A 13,250-nucleotide genomic window follows, 5' to 3' on the forward strand; every position below is an offset into this window, starting at 1 on the left:
TATGGCGGGAAATCCGTAACCAAATTATGATGGACAACAACGCCACTTTATAACATGGGCCGGCTGTAAATCGGACAATGCGGATTCTTCGGCGGGCCCGTGACACTGTCAGTCGTTCCATAATTTTCTTCGTGTTCATACCTAGATCTAGATTCTTCGATTATGGAAAGAGAGCCCTCGTGTATAAGAAGAGGCAACTGCCCTTGTGTATAAGAAGAGGCAACTGAGGGTTTCTCTTCTTGTAACTTGTGGTGATCGTTGGTGTTATCGAGAGAGAAGCAACAGAAATTTATTGGCCTTTGGCTATGGCGAACGTGAAGGCAATGGCGATGTTACTGATGGCACTGTGTAGCTCATTCATGTTACAGACTGCTTATGGCGCTGGTGAATGTGGGAAGACTCCCATTAACACGGTGGCTCTCAGTCTGAGCCCCTGCATTGGAGCGGCCAGCAATGCTAAGGCAAGCGTCCCTCCGGCCTGCTGTACCCAAGTCAAGAAAGTCCTTACAATGCCCGCCTGCATGTGCGCAGTCTTCCTTTCTCCCATAGCGAAGCAGGCTGGAATCAACCCTGCTGTCGCCATTGGCATTCCTAAGCGCTGCAATATTGCCAATCGCTACGCTGGCAAGAAATGCGGGAGTACGTTTCTTTATTCCATTTTCTTCTTCCTCACCCAAACTTTCAGAACGCTGATTAGGAAAGTGTGCATTGAATCGTCTAATCTGTTTGTGTGTGGGTGTTGTGCAGAGTACATAGTTCCATGAACAGAACCAGAAAGGACAGCCACTTTGATGTCACCCTTGCTACAACAGCTACTATACTGCTATTAATATTAATATATGCATCTATGTATTTCTCTTATAGTTTTTAAATAATGGACTCCAATAAACATATTGAATGTATTCATGGTTTTGTATCTATGTATTTCTCTTATAGCTTTTTAATAATGGACTCCAATGAACATATTGAAGGTATTCATGGTTTTTGAGTCTTCTTCTTTTATATGTGTGGTGTTCAAATATCATATGGTTGAGTATTAAAATTTCCTATAGTTATAGAACTAAAATCTAACATTTCCCATTGACTTATACATTTGATCTTCCTCTGAAATTGCATGATTTGGGAATTGGAATTTCCCATAGTTATAGAACTAAAATATAACATTTCCCATGGACATATATTTCATCTTCGACTTAAATTGTATGATTGGGAACCAATTCATTAAGGGTTTGTGTTACGCATAGGACACTTTTGATTAATGAATAAAAAACTTGAGGCCTTTTATGATATATTTCGGTATTGATTATAAACTGGTGTTGTATTGTTTTCTTAAGGCTCTCCTCAATTGTACTCTGATGTTAGCTAATGGGTAAAGAGATGAAGCCTATCGTTCGGTTTAATAAGGCTTTGCGCTTAAAACAGTGCATTTATTTGTTTTTATTGTGGACAAACCAAGGCTCTGGGTTCAAGAGAATTTGTTTACTTGTATTTGTGGACAAAGAATCAAGCGCAAGTTTCGTTTCGTTTTGGTCTCAACCTTTGAGGAAATCCCTTCCCATAAAAACTAATGTATGTAAGATAACCGAGATGTAAGAAAGGTTACAGTAAACGCATTATGGTTTTAGCAAAAATCTGTGTAAATTTTTTAATAAAATTAAAGTTTGAGTAGAAGTATTGATGTAGTTATGTACCATTGTTAGTATTATTAATATTATAATAAACAAAGTATTATTTGTACTTATATGAAATGTTAAGAAAAAATGTTATTATTTAAGAATATGCATTTAGATATTGGAAATATAAGTTGTGATTATTATGTTTATGTAATTTAAATTATCATTTTGGTATAAATAAATATTGAAATTAAAGTTTGTAGTTTATGTAGAAGTTGATTACTAAAATTTTGAATAATATAAACATATGTATGTAGTTAATTGAATTGTTTATAGTCTTTGATGTTAATTTAATTGGTTGGACCACTTTCCCATGATATGTAGTTAATAGAGAAGCTAAAAGTCAATAAACTCCCTTATGGCTAATTGCTATTTTGACTAGTAGATGAACTCCTCTATATCCAAATATTCCAAGAAGAGAAGTGGATTTTTTGTTGATGTATAAAACTTTGATTGATGTGTTAAATCATAATTTCTTATTGTGTTTTCATTTGATAAGTATATAAAAAACTATCTTCTTCCTCCTAACCCACCCCACCTCACCACCGCACCACCACTACCCTTCTTGGTGGTGATTAGGAGTCTAAATAAATTTTTAATTTTAAAGAAATAATCACACTAATGCACTTAGAAAAGACAAATACTTAAGTGGTAAACTCATGATAGCATATTAAGGAAACATCGCTTGAATAAGGTAATCCGTATCATATTTTATTGCTCAAGAATAAGATTACAATATTTTTATATCGTGCTTACAACATTACATTCTATCTTTCATGATACATACATATATGTTTAAGTTGGCACTCATACTTTCATGAATTTCCACCCATTATACAAACTATCAAAAAAAATTACTTGAAGTAAATTTTAGTATTAAAAATTTTCCTTGATTCACTAATCTCCTCCTTGACATGAATTTACCTAGTACCCTTCCCAAATCTATTCATCACCTTTTTCTAGGTTGAGAGTATCCAAACACAAATAAACCAAATATTATATAAATATGCATGTAGAGTTTTTTGGAGTATGGACTATGTTAAGAGCTACTCCACCTCCATCAACAACTTGTCTTACAAAATGGTATTTAATATCAATATCCATAGTCTTACTATGATATACTAGATTGATAGCTAAATGAATAGGGCTTTGACTATCATAGAATACATTCACATTTTCCTTCATTCATCCAAACTCATTACAAAGACCCTTTAATCGAATTTCCTTCTTGCATGCATGTGAAATAATAATATATTTTGCATCAAAAGTGGAAAATATTATTGTATCTTGAAGTTGTATAACTAACTATAGATTCTCCTACAAGAGTAACGAAGTATCATGAACTATATCTCCCCTTGTCCAAATCGAGATTTCATCTTGCCCAAATCATGTGCAAGATCCTAGTCAACAAAACCATAGAAAAAATACAATTATCAAATGTGACAAAATAGTCACTTGTGCCTCTAATATACCGAAACAACCATTTTGCTACTTCCATATTCTCTCTTTATGGATTTTCCATGTATCTACTAATAATTCCAAATTCATTTGAAATATATTATATAGTACAGATGATTAGATACATTAAAATTCCTATTATATTAGTATATGTTATACAAGAAATATAATCATTTTCTTCTTCACTATTAGGACATAAAATTGAAGAAATCTTAAAACATGAGCTAAAGGGATATTTTAGATTATTCATATCAAATTTTGTGAGTATTTTATCCACATACTTTTGAAGTACAATAACACGACCTTACCATTTTTCCTATCTCTATGTTTTCTATGCCAAAGACTTTTTTGTTGTTGCTCCTAGATCCTTCATATCAAGTAATATCCACTTAAGCATTTAATCTCAACCATGTTTTTCTTGCAACAAGCATATCATCAACATATAGCACCAACACCAAGATAATGATTATACCATTCAAACTCTTAAAGTAAACACAATGGTCATACGTACTTTTAGTATAACTCTACTCCACCTCCATGAACAACTTGTCTTACAAAATGGTATTTAATATCAATATGCATAGTCTTACTAGGATATACTAGATTAGTAGCCAAAGGAATATCACTTTGACTATTTGTTCTTCCAAACTCGTCAAAAAGACCCTTTAACCAAATTTCTTTCTTGCATGCATGTGAAATCATAAGTGGATCTTTTTATTGTATCTTGAAGTTTTATAACCAAGTAATAGGTTCTCCTACAAGGGTAAAGAAGTATCATGAACTAGATATCCCCTTGTCCAAATCAAGATCTCCTCTTGTCCAAATCACGTGCAAGATCTGGGTTAGCAAAGCCAGAGGAAAAATACAATTATCAAACGTGATGAAATAATCACTAACACCTCTATTATGCCAAAACAACAATTTCACTACTTTCAAATTCACTTTTCATGGATTTTCCATGTATCTACCGATATTACTAATACATATTACTGGATACATTAAAATTCATATTGTATTAGTATATTTTATACGAGACACACAATCCTTTTCTTATTCACTATTGGGACATAAAATTGAAGAAATCTTAAAATGTGAAGCTAAAGGGATATCCATAGGTTTCAAATTATTCATATTGAATTTTGTGAGTATTTTAATGGGTTAGCCAAGCCAGAGGAAAAATAAAATTATAAAACATGATGAAATAATCACTAGCGCCTCTAATATTCCAAAATAACTATTTCACTACTTTCAAATTCATTTTTCATGGATTTTCCATGTATCTACTAATAATACTAGATTCATGTGAAATATCTTGTCTAGTACATATTTACTGGATATATTAAAATTCATATTGTATTATTATATTTTATACGAGACACACAATCCTTTTTTATTCACTATTGGGACATAAAATTGAAGAAATCTTAAAATGTGAAGCTAAAGGGATATCCACATGTTTCAAATTATTCATATTGAATTTTGTGAGTATTTTATCCACATACTTCTGTTGCAATAACATGAACTTAACATTTTCCTTATCTCTGTATATTTTTATGACAAAGATTTGTTTTGTTGCTCCTAGACCCCTCATATCAAGTAATATCCACTTGAGCATTTAATCTCAACCATATTTTTTCTTGCAATAAGAATATTGTCAACATATAACATTAACACCAATATAATGAATATACAATTCAAACTCTTAAAGTAAACACAATGGTGATACTTACTTTTAGTATAATTCTAGCTCACTATGAAAGAATCAAACTTCTTGTACCATTTCTTAGGAGCTTTAGGCCATATAATGACTTCTTACACCTCCAAACAAAACCTCTTTTGTGATGTTAAACAAATCTTTCTGGCTATTCCATGTGTATTTCGTTGCCCACATCTCGGTGTAAACATGTTGTTTTAACATCTAAAAAATGTTCTAATTCAAGATCAAGTGTCCAAGTGTCCAAAGATATTTTTAAAGCGTGTATAGGGATCAAATCGCTCTAGGTGCAAACCCCTTTTAAAGATTTGCACTCTAAAAGAGATTTTCATGTCAAATGATTTAATCCCTCTGGGTGCTTACTAAATTCATGATTAAAATGGATCTGTAAAGGTTCATAATAAAATGAACCCTAAAATGAACCCTTAATTGCATGTAATTGTCTTAACAACTTTTGGCACTAATCCTTCATATACTAAGAACCATTGATACCATTTTCCCCACTTCTTTTCATACAAATAATACTTAATCTGAAAATATATATATATATATATATATCTTCAATAATCAAAAAATGGTTAGTCAAAACTAAAATTAAACAAATAACAAATATAATTATTTAAAAGATATATTCAAATAATTTAATAGTTTTTTAATATTCATTATATTTCTATAATTTATTTTATATTATTTTTTTCCTATTTAAAAAATATTTATCAATATCTTACAAATTATATTAATAAAGTAACAACTTTTAAATATCTATGAATTTAATATTATTATAAATTTTTTTTTTTATCTCTATAAATATAAATAGTAAGACAGTAGGAGTAGGAATACATCACGCTCAGTTAATTTGTATTTTAGTTTAATTTCAACATTTACTTTTATATTAAAATTAATGAATAAGTTTATTTTAAGTAGTTTTTTTATTTACTAGTTTGTTTATAATTTGTGGGACTAATCCATGGTTTAAGAAACCATGACCCACATATATCTAATCCATGAAAATCACTCAAAAATTCGACCAAACCACCCTTATTATTGTTGGATTTGTTGGTGTCCCCTCCTATCAATCATGAGTTTCTATCATATTGCCCATCTTACAAAACTAAATCCTCAAAAGCCATTATAAAAAAAACTTTTAAAATGTTCCCATTTAAAAAATCAATAATTAAAAATAAATAAATAAACATAATAAAACACAAACTTTATTTATTTATTATTTTTTAAACTAAAAAAGTAAATATAGAATAGTTATCACTATCACCCTAGCCACCATCATCATTCGTGTCATCATTCACTTTAATGGTTCTTATTATCATTCTCATCTACATTCCCTTACTTTATATAATCATCATTATCCACTTTGTCTTATAGGCATATTTTTTATAGCAATTTCATCATTTTTATAATCATTATCATTATTATTATCATTATCATTATCATTATTTCATCTTACTTTATATTATAATTATATTTATTGATTATTTGATTTTATTATTTTTTATTTTAAAAAATAATAATTAATTTTTTTTAATAAATTAGTTATTTATAAATATTTATGAATGTCATACTTAATAAATTTTATAAATTTATATTCTGTTTAAAAAATTCTATAAATATAAATGGGAGGTTAGTAAAAATACATAATGCCCTCTTAATTTTGTTTAAAAACAAATTCCAATTTGAGCATTTATGATATAATAAATATAACTAAAGTTTTTAAATTAAAATAATTTAATTAATGAGAAATTCATTTTATTTATTTAAAAAAAACAAAAAATTAATGTAAAATAAATCAAACTTAAAAAAAAAACAAATTTCTTAATTTCTTAATATTTATTAATGTTCTAAATTTTAAAGAAAATATAAATAATAAAAAATTAATATTACTCGTCGGTGAAAACTTATTTTCATCTTTCTGTTAGTGGATTAATTGAAATATAACAAATAAATATTAATTATAGGTGAAAATTAATTTTCACCCTTCTTTTAGTGGATCAATTGAAAAAAGAGCGATATCCAATTTACTATTATTTTAAAACATTTTAATACATAGATCATCTAAAAGGTATCAAAGGTCCTACAACACTTGACTTGCATATACTAAATATCACTACACATAAGAGACAAACACTATAAAGTTATTAATTGAAGGAAACCTTTGCTCATTGTAACTCAGGTTGATGATCATCTTCATTATTATTTTGTGCTCTATGAGCATCTCCATTGTAGAGGTCAAGCTTGAGACCATATGATTGTGTCTTAATTGCAACTAAGGGATCTTAACTTGTAATTGGTGAATCATGTCTTCTCACTCATATTATGCTTCTTCTCTAATGCTTTTGTGATTTTTCATCTAGGTTCCTATGCTCTCACGAGATTGAATCTATAGGCACACCTTTGAGTGCCTCATGTAATATACACAACAAATATCTCCACTACCAAACTATATCCCCCATGTAACAAGCCAAGTCTCTTTCTTGATCGGGTCAACCACCCACAACAATGTTGTAACAAGAAACATCAAACTAGCCAAACTTTGTAGGATCTATTGGAATCACGATTATTGTTACACCAAAACCTACAATTGTTAGTAAATAAACACATCACTAGAATTAACGAATGCTTGAGAGGATGTTAGGCATGTGTCACGAAGCACATGGGGGGCCACTAACTTTCATTCGTCCAACAATCTCCCCCCATCTTGACCTGGGTGTGTTTCGAACTCAAGAGCTTTCCCTATAATACCACTTGTTGGAATCATGATTTCCATTACACCAAAACCCAGAGGTTTTAGTAAATAGACACATCACAAGGGCTAACGGATCCTCGAGAGGATGTTAAGCACATGTTGTGAAACACACAATGAGCGTTGAATTTCATTCGTCCAACAAGAGCATCCCAATTTTTAGATTTCCTTCACCTGCCATTATAGACATTATTTTCAAGTCTTCCCCATAACCTTTAGGCTTAGTTAGAATATCAAATTTCACACATATTCCTTGAAGAATCACCATGAACCTGAACTTGTCGTCAGCTCTCTCGACAATACTCTTCATGATCCATATGGAGGCAAAGACAAAATGAACAACTGTCAAAATCTCCCCTCTTACTCTTGAATGCATTGCTTCTTATAAAACCCCATGTCTGATTCATCCCTCTAAAGGGAATTAGAGTACAAATTGTTCCATTAATATTCCACCATTCGAAAGGGGATGACATATTGCAGGTACCCAAACCCTTTGCAATTTAGAGTACAACCAAGGGAGATACATTTCATCCACATTTCCTGATTTTCCTTAGTTCTATTCAATGTAATGGTCTATTGTACATATGACCTGAAAATATATAACAATGGAAAATATTCCCATGAACTAAGACAATAGATGATAGAACTTTAGATATTTATTAATATCAAAACCCTTGAGGTAGGGAAACACCATACATCTACTCTTTAAGGAAGGAGATCACTCTACAAGCCATATGCTTGTCAATACAATAATCCTTGACATCCCTCAATGGAGATTTTCTAGCCTCTATATAAGCTTCATAGAAGTAGTTTCATATTTGTGGGCTCATAACGCACTACATCACCTCCTTTGTATTGTTTTCTGGTTTCCATTCTTATCAACACGTCGGGATTTGCTTCCTCTTCATCTGCAAACAAATTTGTGAACACCTAGACCTCACTCAGACCACGGCTAAACTTGTTTTGACAGCGCAAACCCTATTCAACGACAACACTTGTGAACTTTTTGATAGTAGAAGATGGTATAAAGGGGAAAAGGAGAGGTAAGGGTGAATGAAAAGGAGTGGAGGACATGAGAATAAAGGTGTATAATGACTCAGTACAACTCTGACATCACTAACAATCATTTAAAATAAAACCGTTACATAGCAACATACTTTCGTAGCGAGACAAGTGTCAGGATGGATCGTTTTGCTACGGAACTGTCAGGGACTTTCATAGCGAATTTTGGGTTTGCTGAACTGGAGTTGTTGTGAAAGTTTGTAAAACTGTCAGACAAGTCTATTATGAAATGATAACCTCAAAACAAATGGAATTATGACCTTTTATTTTTATGATGACCCTATCAAACACTAAATGTACCCTATGACAGGTTTCACATGAACCTAAACATAAAAACCCTATCTAAGATGACTAATCAAACTAAAAATTATTTCTAGGAGTTATCATGGATAACACAATGCTCTCTAAAATCATAACAATCTACCAAAATAATATTTTCAGTATTACACAAATCAATATTGTATAATCAAATCAACTAAGTTATCTTATCAAAGCTTAGATGCCATATCAGAACTAATACCAAAATTGTCAATATCACAGTAATAGATTATTTAGACCAGGTGATAGGTAGCACTCTCATCAATTCATGACTTCATTTATTATCATGCCAATAAGTTGATATTTAATTATCAAACCAAGCTTCATCAATTCATCCTCATGTTCATAATATAATTCATTGAAAGTCACTATAGCATTGTTATCTAGGAAAATAATCAGTCTTCAAATCAAATGATTAGTCATCAGGTCAAATCCCAAATTTGCTATCATAGTTAGATCTATAATCTAGAACTATATGAATCATCAATTAAAAGTTCTCAGTCAGTATCATGTCAAAACTCCAAGCACTACTCATCTATATTAATAATCCAAATCTAGTCAAACTCTTGCAACATAAACTTCAATTGTTAAATCATAATTACATATCTATATGCATATCCTGGTCACCTGCAAACACAAGTTCATTCTACATATTCGTATTATAGTAAACATTAAAAATTCCCTGCTCATAGAACTTTATGTCTTCTGCTTCATGTATGTAGGACTAATATCCTTCAAGTGAACATCTAGTTCCATGAACAACTCTTCAATATTTTTTTTTCCTATAGGCATAGTCGCACCCATAGGCCTTCCTTTGTGCAGTTGGGAGACTACAGTCGCACCCTTGACCTTACTTCCATGTGGCTGAGAGGATACATTCACACCTATAAGCTTGCTTCCGTGTGACTGAGGCTTGAAGTAATGGAAAAGTCTCTCTTCTCAGATCATAACTTTGTTGCAGATCAATAATATCAAATATTTGTCCATTTATATCCATAACTCTTATTTCAATAGTAAATAATATATATATCCGTAACTCTTATGGAGAGATTCTCCCTTTGAATGGGAATCCACTTCAGTCATCTTTATTCAAGTCATCAATGTTGAGAAATGGCAACAAGAAATTCCAATTTAATTTGTCCTTGAATTAAACTGAGAATTAAAATGGAATTATTTTCTCATACCAACTTGTAAATAGTTAATTAAGTTTAATTAACTTAATTATCTTAGGAATTTTGAGTTGGATGTCTTTCTGTAGTCATGTATATGTTCTCCCTAAGTTTTAGGGGTCCAGTATGAGTTTAAATTGAGTTGGAAACTAGATCACTCGGTTTATTGAGTTAAGTTAAGTTGAATTAGTTCCAAACTATTTTTGGAACTAATAGAGGACTAACAGTCAGTGGCTGCACTAGTGTATCCACTTGTGCTACTCCAGTTAACCAAAGATTCCCTCATGAGAAACTCTTGCATGTCGATTATGAGAAATACCCAGTTGAGACTAGAGTGCAGGGACAATGTACTATCAATGGTATTATTTACTGGAGTGTAAATATCATGCATGCATCATTTATTGATCCTATGTTTGAATTGCGCAGTTTTGGAAGCATGAATTCCCTTTAATACAAGCTATTCATCCTAGGAATTTCGCAAGAGATTAGGGGCTTGGAGAGCTGCAGAATTGGCTAAGTGTTGTCCAAGAGCTAGATTGTGAGCTGAGAGAATTGAGCATACTTGTGAGGAATTGTTCTAGTGAGAACAAGCTTTGTATCTTCACTCATATTTATGATATATGCAATACAGATAACAGGATTTTGAGCAGTGGCTTTCCCCAGATACATTTTGTGTTATGTGTCATTGACTTTTCTTCTTATTGTTCATATTGTTTTCATCGATCTATTGGCTTCTGCTAGTTTAAAGTAGAAGTAGATTCTTGTCCCGTGCTTTAGTACATTACACAAGCTTATGAATCTACATGATTTTCTACAACAATATGTCTATAATATTGTCTTGCATCAACAAATCTGTTAGATCATAAAGTCAAGCTATATCACATATTCTTCATGGTCATATCATGTTAGCATCAACTAATTCATTATTACATCATGAAATCAATCGAAGGGTTAGTGTCAAATAGCTAATATGAGTATACTTTAAGAATCATGATCACAACATTACTTCTTTGTCACATAACTCAATCAAGTCAAGGCATTCAATGCCATGATTAATAAACACATCAAAACATAATTATGGTCAAAAAAAGATCATGAGTATCAATCTCATTGTTATACTTCTATTAGCATGGCTACCATGCTTTTCACAAACCATATCAATAGTGTCAAGTTACCATCTACTGGAATCAAGTTGCTACCCTTCTTTATTTGATCAAGATATTCAAAATGATAGATATTAGCCAAACATCAAGTATACCAATATATCAAAGATCAATATTAAGTATCTTCATAGAATCAAGAAGTTCAAGATACATGTTCAGTACCAAGTGCACCATTTCATTATAAGAACCATGGATCCAAATCACTTTCATATGCATGAACCATTTGTGACGGAGACATTCTCATCATACCTTAGGTCTGACCTTGTCATCACTATTGTAGCTAAAACATAACACCATACATACCTTCTAGTGTTTAGATACTTGTGCACCTTCTTAGCAAGTAGCACTTTGTCACCTTTTCATTAGGTGCCTCTTTCCTTTTTCAACGCTAGTTATTTTCTTCCTGCACTAGCCATGATCCTCAAAAAGGATTTACTCATCACAACTCATCAGGAGGTTAGAGGAATCCAAATACTCAAATATACATGTATAATGTATAGGTAACAATAATCATATCTATAAGTCTAAACAAAAGTAAAGACACAAAGGAGCATCATAAATCGAAAAGTACTTATCTTCAATGAGAGGTGATCATCTCCCTCTTTAACCAACCTTCAAGAGCCACCACTTTCCATTGTCCGTAATGTTTCCTTCACTATTTCAATCAACGTTATCAACAACTAGGCCTAATAGAGACTATCCCATCTAGGGTTTCATCAAATTTGACACAAGTTCTTGAACATCTTCACTTACAGAAGTGCTTGAACATATTCATTTTGACCATGCTAGGGTTTCTAGATTTCATATCTCAAATGTTTTTCCATAAACTAGGGTTTCTCTCAAACCATAACCTCATAATTTCCATCAAACCCTAATGCAAAAGTTGCCTAGGGTTTTCTTCAAATCCTAGAATTATTTTAGGTCTCCACCATCCTCTTCTTGCATCCATGAACGATGTCATCATAGGGGTCATCTCCATGACTTTTCTTTAGCCCAGCTGTTATACCATGTTAATTTTTCTAGGACTATATTGTTCTTTGCTTTGATAAACACATTTCTTCATTAACAAGTTACATTCACCCCTTAACATCATAATATTATTCAAATTGACATCATTATTCAACAGCATATGCAAACTATATAGAAATAAAAATATCATCATCTTCAATGTAGCGGAACATAAAGGAACAATAGAAGAAAATCATTCACACATAGAGACAACAGGATTGGTAGGAGACCAGGGAAAAACCCACTATGGGGAAAACCCTTTCAAATCCTTCTTCTTATTAGATCGTCATCAAATGATTCAGCAAAAGAGAGTACAATGATACATATCTTCATATATCCAATTATCCACTATCTGTGGTCAACTACCGAACATTGCGGTCACTGAGCGAAATCTTTAGATAACTAAAATTCCATCATTTAGGTCCCGGTTGAATGGAGGGTTGATCCAGGTCCAGGTGTGACAAAGGACCATTCCAAGACCTTTTACTTTCGTGATGTGTTAAATTGAATTTTTAAAAGAACATAAGTGAATACATCTGCATGGTGTAAAGAAGAGGAACATGTCAATCATCAACACATGAAAACATAAGCCGTTAATAACGGATTTTGTCCAGGAGGGACTACGTCTCCGGGCCCCAGTGTCAAGATGGTGTAGGCCGCTGCATTAAGTGATGTCAATAGTGATGATGTACATAGAGGTGATGTCGCTATCATACAAGGAAAATGCCCTCACGTAGGAGTGGCTCCAAGAGATGTTCCACTACAGGACCTCTCAGTCAAAATACTCCTATCAGTTGGACATAAACTCATGCATGATGAGCATCCCGCCAACATGGAATAAAAAGGAACTCAATGCAAACATGCATGCAGACAACATGAGTATCCCATCAACATACAACAAAGGGATCTCAAAACATAACATGACGAATC

At 32.1% G+C, this 13,250-nt stretch overlaps 1 protein-coding gene across 1 annotated transcript; it reads left to right on the forward strand.

Moving 5' to 3' along the window:
* Positions 1–202: 202 nt before the first annotated feature.
* LOC149234209 (non-specific lipid-transfer protein 4.1-like) lies at positions 203–974 on the forward strand. The gene is made up of 2 exons (XM_089461127.1): positions 203–639; positions 748–974. The coding sequence occupies exons 1-2, from the start codon at positions 306–308 to the stop codon at positions 762–764; spliced, it is 351 nt and encodes a 116-aa protein (XP_089317253.1). The 5' UTR covers positions 203–305; the 3' UTR covers positions 765–974.
* The last annotated feature ends 12,276 nt before the right edge of the window (positions 975–13,250 follow it).

This window comes from Pinus tabuliformis, chromosome 8 (genome assembly GCF_031772625.1).
Source record: "Pinus tabuliformis cultivar Carrire ecotype Pingquan chromosome 8, CPIR1, whole genome shotgun sequence".
Taxonomy (NCBI): domain Eukaryota; kingdom Viridiplantae; phylum Streptophyta; class Pinopsida; order Pinales; family Pinaceae; genus Pinus; species Pinus tabuliformis.

What these genes read in the sequence shown, in the direction of transcription:
- LOC149234209 (XM_089461127.1), top strand. Translation starts at nt 306, where the DNA reads ATGGCGAACGTGAAGGCAATGGCGATGTTACTGATGGCACTGTGTAGC.